General features: G+C 34.5%; 1 protein-coding gene across 1 annotated transcript in view; it reads right to left on the reverse strand.

Moving 5' to 3' along the window:
- Positions 1–252: 252 nt before the first annotated feature.
- The window catches only part of LOC129223755 (dual oxidase-like), a 253,791-nt gene continuing 235,386 nt past the window's right edge, over positions 253–18,657 (reverse strand). The window contains exons 26-31 of the mRNA XM_054858115.1: positions 16,564–16,684; positions 14,932–15,161; positions 8,222–8,386; positions 4,880–5,035; positions 2,885–3,013; positions 253–619 (exon numbers count right to left, since the gene is read on the reverse strand). Coding sequence (XP_054714090.1) covers positions 494–619; positions 2,885–3,013; positions 4,880–5,035; positions 8,222–8,386; positions 14,932–15,161; positions 16,564–16,684 — 927 coding nt within the window. The 3' untranslated portion in view covers positions 253–493. The remainder of the gene's footprint in view (positions 620–2,884; positions 3,014–4,879; positions 5,036–8,221; positions 8,387–14,931; positions 15,162–16,563; positions 16,685–18,657) is intronic.

An 18,657-nucleotide genomic window follows, 5' to 3' on the forward strand; every position in this document is an offset into this window, starting at 1 on the left:
AAGAGCTCAGCTTAAAAGTAAAGTTATTGGAAGATCAATCTTGGGTTATTTTCAGCAGCTAATTTTAAATTTAAACTACTCGGAGTGGAAGAACATACTGAAGCTCATAAAATGACAATCTTAAAGTGATTTTTTCTAAAAATATATCAAAGAAAGTGTTTCAATGACGAATTTCTTTACAAGTGTAAAACTCTTCACATTTGAAACAGACTTATACCGATTATTTTCACATGTAAAACATTTATTAAACTATAAAAATTTCAATAAAAAATCGTAAAATAGAAGTTAAGAAAAACACTTTCACAAAATAAATTATTTCGATTAGACATCGAAACACATTTGGCATAACATTAGATAAACTATACTCGTATAATCACAGTCGCTAGGTTCACGATCTGATTTAGAGGAACCACTCATCAGAATGTAAAGAACCTGCTGTAAAAAGTGGCAAGAAGTGTTTGTTCTGAATGGCGTCCATGCGACAATGACGTCATTAGAAATTCTCAAAGTGATGAATGAAGTACGGTAGTTTTCTATTATTGTTCACCGTTTCACAGGCTTTTGTTATATTTTTCGTCATTGCTGATGGTCCGCAGCTGAACACGCCTACCTTGCTCACCTATAAGAAAAATAATGCATGCAATCCTTAAAAACAGGAGACTTATAAAGATGACCAAATATAGCATTTATTCACTCAAAAGACAATTAAGCCCCGCTTAATTGGGAAACGGATAAACGAATACTTCGCTTATAAGGAACCGGAATCTAATATTTCCCCACAGATGTAATGTTAAAGATCCTCGTTTTATCGAATAATTTACCTGGATAATCCAATAAGACTGATCTGCTGTAATAAAATTTTTTGCTAAGAAGGATCTTAAATGAATTTAAACAGAAAATAAATAACGTAAAAAGACATAGAAAAGGGGTTTTTTTTCTTTCTTTTTTTCTTTTTTTAACGGATAATTCTGGGAGCACGAAGTGGGAAGGTTCCATAAGGAACAATATTTTTTCCAGCTAACACGACAGCCAAAATCTAGCCCCTTGATTAAGAAATAACAGGCACTTTAAAACTCTAAATGGGGGTTATACAGTTTTTTATAGTTTAGAAGCGAAGTTACAAAAATGATCCCAAAACACTTTGAACGAGCAATACCATATTTTCAAGAAGAAATATAAAAAAAGTGGTGCCAAAAGAAATATTTTGTGCTTCACATTCTGAGTGACTTAATAGTTCGAAAGACTTTCTATCTTTTTATTATATACAAAATTAATCATTACACTATTTTTCCATTGGTTGAGCCTGTTTAAAAAACTTTTAACTACGTTTTTAGGCAAGTATTGTAAGTCTGGTAAGGTAAAAAACATTTCCCCACATGATATCAAATACTCCGCTTAGTCCAATATTGTATGTTATAACCGATGACATTTGATTAAGCGTTGCCGGTAGTATAAGTTTGAAAATCTTCAATTTATTGGTTAACTGGATGCAAATTACGTTAAAAACCTTATCATGGAAAGCATTCAGTTTCTATTTTAATTCAGTTTATCTTTACTACACTGCTCAAAACAATTAGGGGAACAATGGAACAATTACACAAAAGTGAAGAAACCGTAGTGAGGTAGCCTTGCAAAGGCATAAAATGGAGTATACACGTGTATTAAGATGCAATACAGCAAAAATGAAGCAGAAAACATTTGACTGGGAACTTTACTCTTCTAGAACAGTGAAACGAACATGAAATTATGCATCTCCAACATCGTCTGCTACAGTTCTTAGTGTTTGCCCCGTTTCCAGTCCCCCAATGACACTTCAAACCATTGAATCCGGTAAACTACGGCGTCGTGGCATTTTTCCAATCAAAAAACAATGAACGGTTGAATTTTACCGCTCAGACAGTGAAAAAATGAGCTTCTGTTAAATCATGATTTCTGCACTTGTATCCTTTTTCAGCGGTTCGACAACATAAACGTTGAATTGCTTCCGAAGTTTGCGTTTTATCATCATGTTTCCTGAAAGCATGGAGGCTTTATTGGAAATTAATTGCACACAAAATACATTAAAAATTCCTTAAAAAAATCAACCAACTAGCTTTTCAATTGCTAAGTTTAAAATTAAGGTGTTTAGGATTGATGATACATATGATTTATGCAAATTCATAAAGTTCTTGAGCACCGTTTCTTAAAATGCGTTTCGTGGAGCTCCAGGGTTCCATGGAGATCAATCAAAAGTTCCACGTTCTGTTTTTTTGTTTTTAATTCAAAATCGCCATTTAAAAGAGCGATAAAAACAATTTCTGAGGGAAGCATTGAATCAGTATTTTCCAAAATCACCGTTTGATGATAACTTTGCCGAATCGTCAGACAAATTTTGTCGAGTAAGGACATTTTTGAGAGGGCACGTGACCTCTCAAAAGCGCGTGTGACCTCCCACGACCTCCCATCGGGGCACCTCTGCTTCTATTCAGACAGTGAAATGATGAAAACCAACATTTTCTGAAGTTGATCGCCGATCGGTAGAGGGTTAAACGATTCCATCTGTGTAAATATGGCAGAGGAGTAGCCAAATATTATGATTGTCAGCATAGTGCAGTTGGAAGTTCGTAGAAGGCCAACAATCCTTAACCAGACATGAATTTTTCTGAACATTGCATATAAAAATTTGTTTTGTATTGTTATCACTTAACATACTTTAGATTCAACTGCAAATAGTGGTCAATTCCAAAGACTCATTCCTTACTGGATCAACTGTTCTATTGAGTGATTTTAGACATTATTATAAAATTCAGAGTTAAAACACAGATATGAAAGAACTATAAATGTATTACAAAAGTTTTATGAAGATGCTATATTCGAAGTTGTGAAAAAAAAAAAAAAAACTTACGTATGCGTGTTGTTGTTGAACGAACTTCAGAAATCCAGTCATATCAGGTCTGCCAAAATGATTTATAGCTTTCAGACCCGTAAACATGCTGCAATTGGATATCCTTTGAAAATGAGTCTCGCAAATGTACTGAAATCAAAAGAAAAAAATGATAAGAATGGAAATATTAATAGAGTATTCATTTTCTGTGCAAAAAACTATGCAACAATATAAAATCTTTAAAGGTAAAGTTAAGAAGTTAAATGTAAACATTATTGCATTATTTTGCATTTCACCCTTTGTGAAGGTATTACGTAAACTAGGTTAATATAAGCAAACTTCATGATTTCCAACATTATATTTCTCCAGGTCATTACATAACTCGAGAAGAATTTAATCGTTAAATGAAACTTTCTTTGAAAGATTGATAGTGCTTGAAATTATTTTTTTGACCAATTTAAAAAACAAGTAAAAACATTTAAAAAAAAGTAGAGCTTTTTTGAGGAATAACAGGTAACACGTTTGAATCATGAGTACTTTAGCTCAGGTAAGTGTAAATGTAGAATTTTTAAGATTTGGACTTTTTCTAAAATAAAATAAGAGTGAATGAAGAAAATAAAACAAAATAATCATAGAATTAAAAAAAATGAAATATTTAGAAGAGTTATAGATCAATAAAGTATTAATTTGTGTTTGAATCTCTACATAGTATAAAATGAAGTCTCGAAAAAGCGTCTGTTTGTTTGAACTCGCAAAACTCGAGAACTACCCGGCCGATTTTGCTGAAATTTTCACAGTTTGTTCCTTTAAGTCCTGAGAAGGTTTGCGGACCAGTTCGAAAACAATTCGATGAATAGTTCTTTTCTTATTCCAATTAAGGCCCAATTTTCACATAAATTCCCGAATATGGGGATGAAAAATTACTCGCAAATAGTAATATTACATATCGTTGGAAAGGAAAGAATTTTCCTGTTCTATGCAATTTGTTCCAATGCTCTAACTTAATTGCGGCAGGAGTTTTTTACGTTTTTAGCTCGAATTTTTTTAGGCTTAGCTGAAATTTAGGCACTACTTTCTTCATTAAATCCATCAATAAAAAGTGAAGGAATGAAGGAATTGTCCCACAGTTTTCTTTTTGACAGCATTGGAAAGAGCTGTTTTTTTTACTCCAGATCTAACTCGACCTAAGGTCGAAGGTTTAACCCTTTATCTCCATTAGAAAAAAAGTTACAAGCGAATTAAATGAAGTTCAAAAATCTGTTCTCTATTCAAGTTTTTAACCATTTTATTTTGCGTTTCCACGGTAACGCTTTTTGAATTCATGCTTATTTCCATCTTTCTCATTTTCAATTCTTTAACTTATTTTATTTTGTGTTTCCATGGTTACGCATTTTAAATCCATCTTTCTCATTTTATTTTAATTTCTTAAAAGTATTTTAGTATCTGTCGTCATTGTTTGGTGATAAAATTTTGCATGATGGTTTTTTTCCTTTCATTTAATCCTGGTTATTGAAGATACTTCACTTGACACAATGCTTTTTTTCAAGGTAGACCGGGCAAAGCCGGGCAATGCAGCTAGTGATAACTAAAATACCTAATCATGCATTAATTTTCATTAGGACAAACGTCCTCAAGAAAATTTAGGTTCATTTCGAGAATTCGAAATTGCAGAAGAAAAATAAAATTTTCTTAGTATATTTATGTTAAGTTTCATTTTGTTTCAAACTAACGAATATATGAAAAATAATTTTAATTAAATATTTTTGTTTGAATAGAAAATCCAAAATTCAGCAAATCATATGTGGCAGTATGAAACTTTCTACGAATTAACAGTTAAAAACCTATGTCAGATAATATGTTGAAGAAAGAATAGCAATGATTGTAGTAGTAAACTTCAGCCCACTAATGAAAACTAATATACGGATTAAAGTTATTTTATTTAATTGTTTATTTAGCGTTCTAACGTTAGCTCAAAATACTATGGAACAAAGAGACAAAAATAAATATCATCCTTACCAGCATTGTCGTTCGCAAATCAAACTTGTGGAAGAACTGTGTAATAAAAATATGAACTTCTAGAACGTTAGTAACATCTTTTCTCTCCACGTCTCTTAAGACATCGATGAACCATTCGAAATGCCTGTGAGAAGGACATATCCACAGGAAATATACCTGAAAAACAGGAACTGTAGTTTAGTTTCAAAATATTGTAATACAAATGTCAATACTTAAAGTACTTACTTAATGAAGGCTTAGTAGTATTCATTAGTGATAATAAATTTTCCTTTTTTTTAACGTAGCGTGTTATAACAGCGTTAGCATCAGTCTATACAAATTTTAACGCAAAATGAAAACGCAATAAAGATACTGATTAAACATTCAAAACTAACTTTCAAAACGTTTTAGTTATATTTATTACTAGTGGCACCCGCACGGCTTCGCCCGTAATCGAAAAATTAAAGGTCTTTTGGTTCGCTTGTATATTTACAAATAATGTATGGTGAATTTTCTCGCCAATTGGCTTGTGCCCATGTTACGGTTCCACGTTATGATGATTTCGTAATTTATGATAGTTTTTTTTCTTAAAATTGGAATAAAAAAAGAACCACATTGAATTTTCTAAAAATCGCTTCGAGGTGCACACCCCCATGCTACATACTAACTTTGTGCCAAATTTCATGAAAATCGGCCGAACGGTTTAGGCGCTATGCGCGTCACAGACATCCTACAGATATCCTACAGACATCCTACAGACATCCAGACATCCTCCGGACAGAGAGACTTTCTGCTTTATCTTTATTACTAACTAGTGGCACCCGCACGGCTTCGCCCGTAATAGAAAAATTAAAGGTCTTTTGGTTCGCTTGTATATTTACAAATAATGTATGGTGAATTTTCTCGCCGATTGGCTTGTACCGACGTTACAGTTCAGCGTTATGATAATTTCGTATCTCGCCAATTGGCTTGTGCCCATGTTACGGTTCCACGTTATGATAATTTCGTAATTTATGATAGTTTTTTTTTCTTAAAATTGGAATAAAAAAAGAACCACATCGAATTTTCGAAAAATCGCTTCGAGGTGCACACCCCCATGCTACATACTAACTTTGTGCCAAATTTCATGAAAATCGGCCGAACGGTTTAGGCGCTATGCGCGTCACAGACATCCTACAGATATCCTACAGACATCCTACAGACATCCTACAGACATCCTCCGGACAGAGAGACTTTCTGCTTTATTATTAGTAAAGATTTTTTACGAAATTACTCTACGAAAGTGGAAAACATGCCAGAAAGGGGGAAAATATACAGGTATAGCCTAATAAAGTAGTTAGAAAACAGTATACAATGATTTTTACAGTTAGAGTTTGAGATATGAAGTGTGAACTTTTCGAGTGATTCGAACATCTCGAGTGATTCCAGGATCAAATAAACCTTTCATTCATAATTTTAAAAAAAAATCCTGGCGGGGGATTTCAAAATGAGTATGAACCTCTCAAGAAATTTCATAACCGAATGAACATCTTAAATGATATCAAAATCGAATGAAGATCTCGAGTGATTTCACTGTCGAATTAACCTCCAGAGTTATTTCAGAATTTGTACGCAAATTAGAGATGGGCAATGTCGTTCTTTTTAATGATCCGTTCATCAGAGGATCGTTCATTCTTTTGATCCGTTCATTTAACTCATTCATTTGAACGACTTCGTTCATTTAAAAAAGTTGCAGGTGATCTCTCTGACAGTTGTCGACATGATTTGATCAACAAAAAGTTCCAATGTCATATATTAAAGTAAAACTTCACAATTTTGTCATTCATTGCATGTGTGACAAAGTTCACTACATAATTTTTTTTTTTTTTTTGGTTTTTAATTGTAAGTGCTTGTGAAATTTATCTGGGTTTTAAATTAGCACTTTTCCTAATATTCTCTCACATACAGGGTGCATCAGCACAGCGTTTACAGACTTTCAGGGCAGATAGAGTACACCTAGACGATGGGAAACTACATAGCAATGCATGGTCGGAAATGCTTTCCCGGTGAGGAAGTGACGACACAAATCACCAAAAATACAAGACAACGAATAAGAGAAGAAAACATGATTGTTATCCTTAGTACAGCAAAAAAACTAAGAAAAAAGAACATGCAGGACCAACGATCGTCATCAAAGTAGGTGTTCGAAATTGTGATCCCGCCGGGCCGTGATGCATGGCGTCACATCTCAGGCGCATTGAAAATCAAGCGTCAAAGCGAGCGCGACAACAAAAACCGCGTGTGCGCATGCAATGTCATCTGATGCTTCGGTGTTCGTAACCACATCTATCGGGTACACCGGACAAAAATTTTCCATCATTTTTGCTGTATTAAAAATAATAAATATGTTTTCCCCTCTTATTCGTGTCTTGTCTTGTGCTTTGTGTCGTCACTATCGCGTCAGGAAAGCGTTTCTAACCATTCATTGCTATGTGATTTACCATTGTCTAGGTGTACTACTCTATGTGTCCTGAAAGTCTGTAAACGTTGTACTGATACACCCTGTATACATATAGTATATACATAAAAAAAAGACTGGCCTAAATGTTAGGAAACTTCAAAAGTATTTCACAAAACAAAAAAAGGGGGCAACATTGTTTTACATAGAAAAAAAAATTAACAGCAATATTATTTTTTAAAATCTCTGGATATTGAAAGTAAAATAAGTGACTTTTGTAAACTGCCAAACAAGTTAAACATAAAGCGAAATCAATGTAGATGGCAGTTGATAGAGGTGTTATAGAAGACAAAAGGATCGCCAGAAAAGTGATAAAAGGCATTTTTAGAAATAATTTTAAAGTAATAACAGAAAGCGTGAGAAAGAATTTAGCAGTTGCGTGGGACGGGAAATGAAATGTCCGAACATTTTGTTAGTAGCCCAAACAATTTGCACAAAACGTTACTAATGGATACATTGGAAAATTGAAAATCAACTGCAACGGTTAAAAAATGATGAATAAAGAGTAGAAAGTAAAAGTGTTCGAAATGAATGTATTGTACAGTACTGAGAAAAAGAAAATTTGAGATTTATTGAGAGTTAAAAATTTAAAGATTAATGTATATACATTTTTAAATGCGATTTTATGACAAGTGCTTCAATATAATGTTCCAAACTGCTCATCGTTCAAAAGAACGGTCGTTCATTTTTTAAGTTCATTTCAGGGATTCGTTCTTTTTGACCTGTTCCTTCATGAACGACACATTTCTAGTGCAAATCTATCATTTACACTCATCACTATACTTTATAGCATCTTAAAATATTCGTTAGAATGTTCCTAAGATCCCAAAATTCATGCATAAAGCTTATCTCAAAATATAACTTACTTTTTTGCATGCGACGCCAGAGTACCTGTTTGTAGATGTTCCGAACACCAAATCGTTAAGTATCGATGCGTATGGAGTAACACCAATTCCTCCGCCGACCATTACAGCCACTTCAAACTTATACCAGTCTTGGTTACCACCACCATATGGCCCTTCCAAGCGAATCTAGTTTTGCAATGAAAGAAAAAACATTTTCTAACGTTTTATGAAATTGAATTAAATGTACATTCATTCTTATCAATTTAATAGAAATAAATGTGTGCAGATTAACTTATATATATATATATATATATATATATATATATATATATATATATATATATATATATATATATATATATATATACGCATACACACACACACACACACACACACAGCCATATGACAGTGTAATTTAAGTTAATAAATGCGATGGAATAAGCAGAACTTGAATATGCAGTAAAGAATGTTAAGAAAATGACATGACTTAGGGTAAAGGTTTATATTTGCATTCTGATGAATCGTTTAATTTTGTTAATGTAACTAACAATTTCAAAGCAGTTTCGAATTTATCTACAGTTCGGCTTCTATTTTGTAATTTGTGTTCGTTCACCTCATCCATTTTTATTTTCATATTTTTAATACCAACTCAATTAGGTTCCTATTTATTTATGTTCTAATCATTTTAATTTTAAGGAGTTTTTGTTTCTTACCAATTTTTGTTTAAGGCTCGTACGGTTTTAGTAGGTTAAATGACACTTTTTTTTCTTTCCGTTTCATTTTGTCATGTTTTTTTTCCATTTCATATGTGTATTTTTATTCAGAAAATACTTTTTGTTCATTTCGTTCGAGTTCTTAAAGTTTTTTTTCATTCAGGGTTTTTTTTTAATGCTTTACAGTTATTGAAACTGTCTTTTTGTTTACTTGCGACGCCGATCGAATTCTCAGGCCGTTTATTTTCCATACAGTTGAAGTTATACGTTCTTCTTTTACTGCGTCCCTCTGAAAAACTTCAATCCTCAATATGATTTGCATTTTTATCGGTTATTTCAATCTCTTTAAGGCTCCATCATTGGCTGTTTGATTAATCTTATCGCTTTACTGTTTAAATTTTATTATTCCTCCCCATCGCTGTGTAAACCCAGTACCATCATGCATGAGTGAGTTTAGTCGTCTTCCCAAATGCTCATGACTTGCATGCATTTCCTTATCCATGCCTGTTGTACTGAATAGCTTCACATCCATAAGCTCATATGCTTTTACGTTGAAAAAGAAGTTCCTTGTCACTCCGAATCACGCGTTAGCATTTTTTTTTTTCTTTTGCAAATTTGTTCCCCTTTAACGTTGATTATTTACTCTTTTTGAAAAAAAAAAATATTTAAAGTCACAGTATCTGGTAAAAAGTTGATCAACTTAATTGGTGTTTTATAATTCTTATCTTTTAAAGACACACTGGTTACATTTTCCCATTGCTTTTCAATCCTCGAACTGTAGGCTATCATGTTTCAAATAATGACCGCCTCTTTGAAAATATCTTCCATTATAGTGGTCAGTTAGCACCCATATTTATGATTAAAGTGAAAAAACCAACGTAAATAAAGCACAAATTGTGAAGAAAATACAGCATATAGCTATTTCAAGGCTACAATGGAGCCTCTTCATCGGTGCAAAAAATTCACCAACACAACCGAAAGTCGTGAGAAAACTGACAGCAACCACGTGGACACCGGTATTTATACCAAAAAGGGCCAACCAATAGGAATTCAGGACACAAGAAACAAGCAACCAATTAGCAAACGGCATGTCAACCCGGGCTCGGAGCAAGCGGGAAAGACAGCCAATCAGAAGCCAGGAGATAAACGAGTAAGAGACAACGAAGAAACCGAAAAAGCAATTATAGAAATTGCTTTCAAATGTCATGAAAAAATGGAGTGCTGAAAAACTCATTGACAAGGGAATGAGATTTTTTCCAAACATAGTACACTGTTATAACCAGAGGTGCCAGCTGGGTGCAATTTTCCGCCGCAGGGTGCAAAGACGGAGCCACAGGGTGCCATGGAGGCTAGAAAATATTGTTCCGATATCTTTTAGCACCTCAGTGGATAAAAGAAGGTAATGAAAGGCCATAAGCCCACGCAGTAGCCAATAGCGAATCTGTTCCTCCGCAAAGGTGCCTCGCTCGCACATGCGCTGTGCACTCCGGCATAAGTTCAATTCAGCCACTTTAATGGCCGACGACGATGCTGCAACGTAGTTGTTGGTACATTAAATTTTCAAATTGAATAGGCAACGAAACTGGATTGAAATTCAACATTTCTGGGACAAACCTTCAAAACCTTGGTAAGTACAGGCATTTAATCATGGTATAACATTTAAGGCTTTCCAACAGGCTTTTAGTGTTTTCAGAGTTGTGTTTCTACTTTCAACAAAGTAAACTGAGTACTACTTATTGCTTATAGTTAACCGTTTTAACATAGTGATGTATGACTTTTTTTATCACGTGTAATAATATATGGTGTTCATTGCTTGTCATGTCTGCGGTCTCACGGATTTTCCCCAAAATTGTTTATTGTTAGCAATACGAAATAATAAGTAACCGGGATGAAAATTCAATGATGTAACTAACTGCTACAGCAGATACACTATAAATGTCTTTATCTTCTCAATAAAATAATTGCGTAGACGTAGCAAAGAAAAAAAAAAGCTTTGAAAAGAAATCTGTGCGTTTCATGCCATGACTCATTACGTGAAAATATTTCGTTCGTGTTATTTCAAAAACCGAATGCAGTGTCTAGACGCGTTTAATTTTTTTTCTCTCTTCCTAATTTTTGTTTCCACTGCTTTTCATTATGTAGGATGCTAAAAATTTGTTTTTATTTTTAATGTCAAAAAAGTTTCTATTTAACAAAGAAAAAAGTGCTTTTTTAGATTACTTATGTTCAAATAGGATATTCAAATGTCGAACCATACAATACGTATCAATATGTTACTCTTGATTAAAATATTTTGAACGTTTATGTAACGCCTGCATTTTATGAAACACTTTGATTTTTCCGTGATTGTAATATAACTGAATATTTTTGGCTGTGCTTGTAATGCACATGTATGTAAATTATCCATAAATGCCTACACTCTTAATTTTTAGTATCATGCTAAAGTAAATGTCAATATGATATAAAACTACTGAGAAATCCAAGGGTTTTTATGAGAGTTAGAACTCAGATAGAGGGATTGAAGTCATGAACACTTCAGACTTCAATCCCTCTATCACAAGTCAGAAATGTGATCAAATGCCTTAAATTACAAGTTTTAACCCAAAATGAATTCGATGTGAAAAAAGTACCAAGATTTTGCCTATCATAAACTCAAACAATAAATAGAACACAATAATATTCAAAAACGCACACAATACGGGGGATGGGGGGAAGAGGATCTACTGTAGAAATCAGTTAGGGTGCCATTTTTCTCTCCGAAGGTTCCGTCTTTTCACCCGCGCTGCCTGTCTCTTAAAAGGTGCCCATTTTTCGCCCTAGTAAGAGGTGCCATTTCGACTCCGTATAGGGTGTCGCTGGTGAACAAGCGTTTCACCCCTGAAAGGTGCCAAGCGCAACCTGTAGTTTTAAGTGTAAGCTTTCTAGAAATCGAGGCCATAAACCGAAGAACATTTACAAAGTATCTTTGCAGCTGAAAAATCAAAACAGTGACCAGAAGTCCAACAATGCTGAGCGATGGAAGAACGAGCAAGTTCTTTATGTTAAACATAATTTTCGTGCTCTTTCAGACCATGCTTGAGAGCACGTTTGGTCTGTTCAACGTAGTCAAGTCCACACTTGCAGGAGATGCTATAAATTCCACAGTTGCTATGGCAATCTGTAGGGTGCTTCAAGTTTGTAAACTTTATTTTATTTACAGGAGAAAAAACAACATCGAAACCAAACTTCTTCAAAACCTTTGCAACTTAATGACTAACTTTTGGATAATAAGGCAAGACGATACTATAGGAAGCATTGGAATCAGAAACCTTATCAGAATGAGAGGGCTTAATTAGCTTATTATAAATTGAATCAATAATGCTAGGAGAATAACCACGATCGAAAGAAACTGCTTTTACATAAGGAAGTTCAGCATTTAAAGAATTGGAGGAAGAACAGATGTTCAAAGCACGAAATACAAAAGCCTTGAATGAGGCCAACTTTTGGATTAGAGGATGAGAAGAGCATTTGTGAGGAGGTAGTGTAACAGCAAAAGGCTTACGAAACACCGAAGTCATAAATTCATCAGTACTTGTAGTAATAAACACGTCCAAAAAGAAATAGAACTATCAGTTTCCATTTCAATAGTGAATTGGATGCAAGGATCAAAAGAATTTAGAGTAGAAAGTAAAAGAACATTATCAACATGGTTTTGGCCAAGCAAAACAAAGCAGTCATCAACATAACGAACATAGAACGGAAACCTTATGGTTTCAAAAAGTTTAGCCTCAAAATAGTGCATATAAATGTCACTTAAAATAGGACTCAAAGGATTACTCATTGCTAAACCTTCAGACATGCGAAAGTAAGTACCATTGAACACAAAAGTATTCTGCTTAAGACAGACACGAGTGAGGGAAACAAGCTCATCAATCTCAAAACTAGAAAAATGATGCTCTTGGAGTCTCAATTTAAGACAATCCAATGCACCAATCACCGGTACATTAGTGAAAAGAGATTTCACATCAAAAGAAACCATCGTTAAACAATGAGGCTTAAAATAACATAACTTCTGAACAAAATGAACGGAATTTTTGACAGTAAAAGAGTTGCTAATCAAAAGAGAAGATGGAGACTAAATACTTAGCTAGCTTCTATGAAGCAGTACTAATGTTTGAAACATTGGTACATTTTTTTTCATTTAATTTACCCAAATGTAGTATTTAGGGACTGTCTACAAATGATGTCAAGCTCTAAGGGGGGGAGGGAGGTTCGTGAAATTGTGGCAAAGGGAAGGGAGGGGGTAGCAAGAAGAGTGACATCACAAAATTTTTTTAATCAATATGCTTGTTAAAAACGTGACGTGGGACGAAAGGAATGGATTGGCTCAAAAAAAGTGTGACACTTTGGAACAGAAGAAAGAGGGGGTCAGATACATTGAAAAGAGGGGACACCATTTATGGACTGACCATTAAGCTAATTTAAACCCAATAAAATTCGAGTTGTTCTAAGAAACCAAAAATAGGGCATTCCAGTAAGAATTTTTAAATTAGTTTACACAGTAAAATAAATAGAATCATATTTTCTTCCAACAAATTGAAAGAAAACTTTGTTCGATATTTCTTGGCACATCACTAGAGTTTCTAGAGTGAATGATGGCCAAGTAACTAGAAGTGTTTCTTTTTTAGTTTCAGGGATTTTCCTTATAGATAGAAGAAGAATCGTTTTCTTAACTCATCATGATTTATCTTCTGAATTCCTCATTTATTTTTTCCGATTTTTCATGAATTTTTATATCTTGTTTTCCCCAATCCTTCATTCTGTATTTAATTCAAACCTGTGGTTAATTTTGACATCACATATTCCAGACATAACCATTCAAGTTAAAACTTCATTCGCATCATGTACTAACATCATACGTGGAAATCCCCGTGGAACGAGTCCAAGTAGCAAGTCTCTAATTATCGCTTTCCCGAAAACTGTAATCATTTCCTTCACACCTATTTATCATCTTTCATCAAATGCATGTTTTTGCTTGATTTCGTAACGTGCTTCAATTACGGAAGGTGATAATTAAAGATAATTGTAGAGTGAATAATAAATATGGGTTTAAAAAAATCTGTAAAATGCAGAACTCGTGGTTTCGCTAGAGGTATTTTTCGGAAGGGATGTTAATTGGAGTTAGTTGTTTTCGTACGGTTCGTTTTCATGGGAAAGCACTTGCTATCTAAAAGGTTTTTTCAAAAAATGTATGAAAACTGAAGAATTTGTATTCTTATCATTTTGTTGTATTTTGTGCCTAGTTTTATGCTTCACAGTGACTTCGTTGAAAACAAATCAATCTTTCCATAAAATAAAACTATACATATTACAATGTTTTCAGCGTTGATATGCTGAAATGAAGATTTTTACTGTTTGACTAGCTAAGAAAGGAGTGCAAAGTTTTCTCTTTCTTCCATTCTTTTTTTCACTTTTCAGACTCTAACAATACAGAAACGTGGTTTATTGGGAAAATTATGCATCAGCAGTGCTGTAGTTGAAAAACAAAATTTTTGGGAAATACTTAAAATGCATGACTTTTGAGTTTGAAAGAAAGCTGCACTGGACCTGCTTCAAGTGCAACGAAAATACGGCTTCTACCGAGTGTATCCTGGATTGCTTGAGTTTCACGCTAGACGACTTTCATTCGCATCCTCTTCTGGTACTTGACTTTTCCAGAGTACACGAACTCATGAATCGGATTTAGCTGGTGATAGCACATGAAGGATTGGAAACAACAATAGAAATACCAATCTGTTTTCCAATGAATTCATAGCTCATTATTTACAAAGTAATTTGATGCGATTAACTCTTAGTGGTATGTGAACAAAAATAAATATAATCGGTTTCATTGTTTAGGAAAAACGAATTTCAATGTAGCAACAAATTTCGGGAAACACTTCCAACCTAAATATAGTAACTAACTTGGGACGGATGACGCATTTTTTTTTAAAGTTGAATTAGAAACTTCTGTGACCAAAAAGAAGAATATCAACTTACTTTTGGTAAGGGACCGTCACTTAAGTTGTTAGGATCAAAATAGTTGCGAAGTTTCCACGTCCAGGGTCCTTGGGCTTTGACGTGGACGGACAAGTAATTTTCGTGCGGCGCGGACGTAAGCGTCAATGAATGGTACTCGGCATTCCGGAATGCCGTGCAACTCAGGCGAATCCATTGTCCAGACAAATATTTGAAGTTGGGTGGCCTGGCGAATTTGACGCGTGTGACATCTAGAGAACAAATAAAAAATACGGTAGAAGTTTCAGCTTTTTTTTTTCTTTCTTTTTGAGAACAATTTCTTTTGATATCTATTATTATGATGATAAAAAGTGCAAATTAAACAAATAAATAACTCAGGATAACAGCAAAAAAACTGCAAAAAGTGTACCTTTTTATTGAAATTAAAGAATTCATGAAATTGTAGATGACTATATTCTAGTCTTATTAGTAAAAGAAATAGAAACTTCCTCAGATGGTTATGAAACATAGCAGCATGATATAGCTGTACTTTTAACTGACTCAGTGTGGTATTCATTCAATTATAATTTTGTTGATCTCAAAGCAATATGCTTTTGGACTTCTCGCAAAATGTAGGAAAATATTTAATTAAAATAAATGAAAAAAAAATGTCTAAATGATAAATGGGGAGGCAGGGGAAGTAAACTACGAGATAAAAATGAAATTATACTAGGTGCAGAAACAAGTCTATCACTTAGGAAGAATCCTGCAACTGCTGCTATCTAATGTTAAGTTTTAACCATTACTGGGTCATAGTGTTCAATTTTTTAAAAACTAGAATTGTTTTTTCTTTGAGAAAACTTCGTCTTTTAATGTGCTCATAAAAACGAGCTGGTATGTGCAACACATGACTTCCTTTTACGCCAATTTAATGGTAATAGTGCCTTGGACTTGGAGTAAGCGAAGAAACACTTTACATATTTTCACTCCAAGTTTGTTGCGAACCGAAGAAAAAAAAACTTTTCATTCAGATTCATTTTCCCTATATTGGCAATTTTAATGTGATTTAATGGTTAACTCTCTAAATATCGCCAATAGTGAAAAAATTGAATGAATTGAAATTAAAAAAAAAACGCCAAATTTGTCACCAAGTTGGCCACAAAACTTGGTGACCTAAAGCTTGGCGATATATCGCCAAGTGTTTGCCAAATTATAACACCACTAGAGTTTGCATTGAAATTAACAATGATTTCCCCCAAAAAAGGTGTAAAAGACAACTTTGGAACTTCCAAATGCAACCAAAGAGGGAGGTGTACAACTAGATCCCACTAGAAGGCTACGTACCAAATTTCAACTTTCTAAGACATAACGTTCTTGAGTTATGCGACATACATACGCACATACATACATACGTACATACAGACGTCACGAGAAAAGTCGTTGTAATTAACTCGGGAGTCGTCAAAAGGAATATTCCGCATGTCTATACGTTCTTAAACATTTATCCACGTGTGGTTGAGTCGAAGAAAAATCTCAACATTCATTCGGGGGTGAGCAAATTGGAAATTAAGGCCGATTTTTGAGTGAATATTTTTTCGCGAATACAATACTTCTTTTTTTGTAAAAGGAAGTAATAGTTCTACACAATTGCAACAAAAGAAAAATAATACTTACCAGAAGGTAGTAGTTCTGTGTTTATTATTTCAAGCTCCATATATTTTGTTTGTAAACTAATTATCTTATCCAAGGTGAACACAATTGCTGGACCAATGAAAAATAGCCAAAACCGAGGACTCTGAAGAAAGGAAATGCTTTTGTTACTTTATTATGCTCAGTCATTATAAAATGTAAATCTCCAGTAAGACTTTTAAGAGCAGGATTGATTTGAAAAAAATGCAACTTTCCAGTTAGCATACTTAAAGTTCAAACTTTTCACAAACGTTTTAAAATGGTTGCCATACTGTTCATAAACTTTTTTGAACGAATTGTGCTGCAAGACTTAGGTTTTAAACAATGATGAATACGTGTAAAAAATAATTTGGATAACTCGCATGCTAAGTTCTGAAATATGGAATGTATAGTTAGGACAAACCTAACCTGGCAGCACTGTGAAGGCTACGTAGATCTTAATCGCAGCATTGCGACGCTGTCAGATTACGTTAGTCCGAACTATACATTACTAATCGAATGTTCTCCGTTCACAATTTGTAACAATTCCCGTCTGTGTAGCATTTAATGCCAAATAGTCCCTCTTTGCTTACCGAATATGAAGCCCAAAGAGAAAACTATTGAATTTAATGCTTGGGGCTCAGAGGCATGATTATTCATTGAAATGCTTTAAATGTAGCTTTATGGTTGTTCTTTCTATTGACTTCCTATCATTTGCAGGACTAGTAAATTCCCCAGAAGAAGGAATTCATATAGATAATTTAGATACCATCGCAATCTCTACGGCCGAATTCCCTTTACCACTTGATAATTTTGACGTCCAGTTTTCCGTCTACAGTTAAACAGAGGCACCCGAGCTCTTACGATGCAAATTGTGCAAGGGATTTAATTTCGCTAAGAGAATCGAAGCCAAATAAATACAGGGTTCATTATGAAAGTAATGAGCATAATGTTATTGTGACGCGACGATAGATGGCAGCACGGTAAAACTGGCTGGAAAATGTGGTGGGGGGGGGGGGGACATGCCCATTCAATGCATCCGGTCGTCAGTTGAGTTCGAGCAGTGGGAGAGGAGATACGTGCCTCCGCTTGAAGTGTGTTTTCAACTTTTGTAACATGACACGATGGAGCGTTCGCTTAAACAACGAAACGCCGTAAAGTTTTGCGTGAGGCTTGGAAAAAATGCAACCGAAACATTCCAGATGTTGCAAGAAGCCTTCAAGGACGATTGCATTTCAAGTCACAAAGCCTTCATCATTACCAATTTCCTGGCCCGGAGCAACACTCCGGTGATCCCTCACCCCGTTACAGTCCCGACTTAGCTCCATGTGACTTCTTTTTGTTTTCGCGACTCAAGAGAGAGAAGAAAGGAAAACATTGGGAAACCGTGGAAAACATCCAACACCATGTTACAACGTTCCTGAGAGGCATTCCCTTCAAGGAGTTTCAGGGTGCCTTTCAGGCGTGGCTAACACGTCTCCGCAAGTGTATTGATGCAGGAGGAATGTATTTTGAAGAATATTGAACATTTGTACAAATTACGATCAATAAACAAATTTTGCCAGTAAATGCTCATTACTTTCATAATGAACCCTGTACTTAAGAGATCATTACCATGTCGCAAAATCATACGATTCATCTGTTTGTTCATTTATTAAAACTCCATCAATCACCACAGTACCTGATCTGGAAATCTGGTGAGGTTTCGACCGGATACGATGAATAAAGGGAACCCACGGATACACAGATTTGTCCAGAAATGGGCTTACTCCCCTCTTATTTTCAACATTATCTCAGTTATTGTTGAATGTTAGTGATACACAGTTACCTTGAAGTCTTAAGAGTAATAAATCATCGATATGACCCGATCCATGTCGCAATTTTAACACGCGCTATGTAGTCACAGATTTTTTAAAATTCATCAACTGGACCCGGGTTTGAATACTCAAACTTGAGTGTAAGAGGCCAAAGCCTTGACACTGCGACCCTGCCGATATTTTTATTATTATTATTATTTGTCGCTAACTGCACACATATTGTCGCCTCAGAGCAACAGTAGGATATCTTGCTGTTATTCCTGGGATTAGATATCTTGCTGTT

Source organism: Uloborus diversus, chromosome 6, assembly GCF_026930045.1.
Source record: "Uloborus diversus isolate 005 chromosome 6, Udiv.v.3.1, whole genome shotgun sequence".
Classification (NCBI taxonomy): Eukaryota; Metazoa; Arthropoda; class Arachnida; order Araneae; family Uloboridae; genus Uloborus; species Uloborus diversus.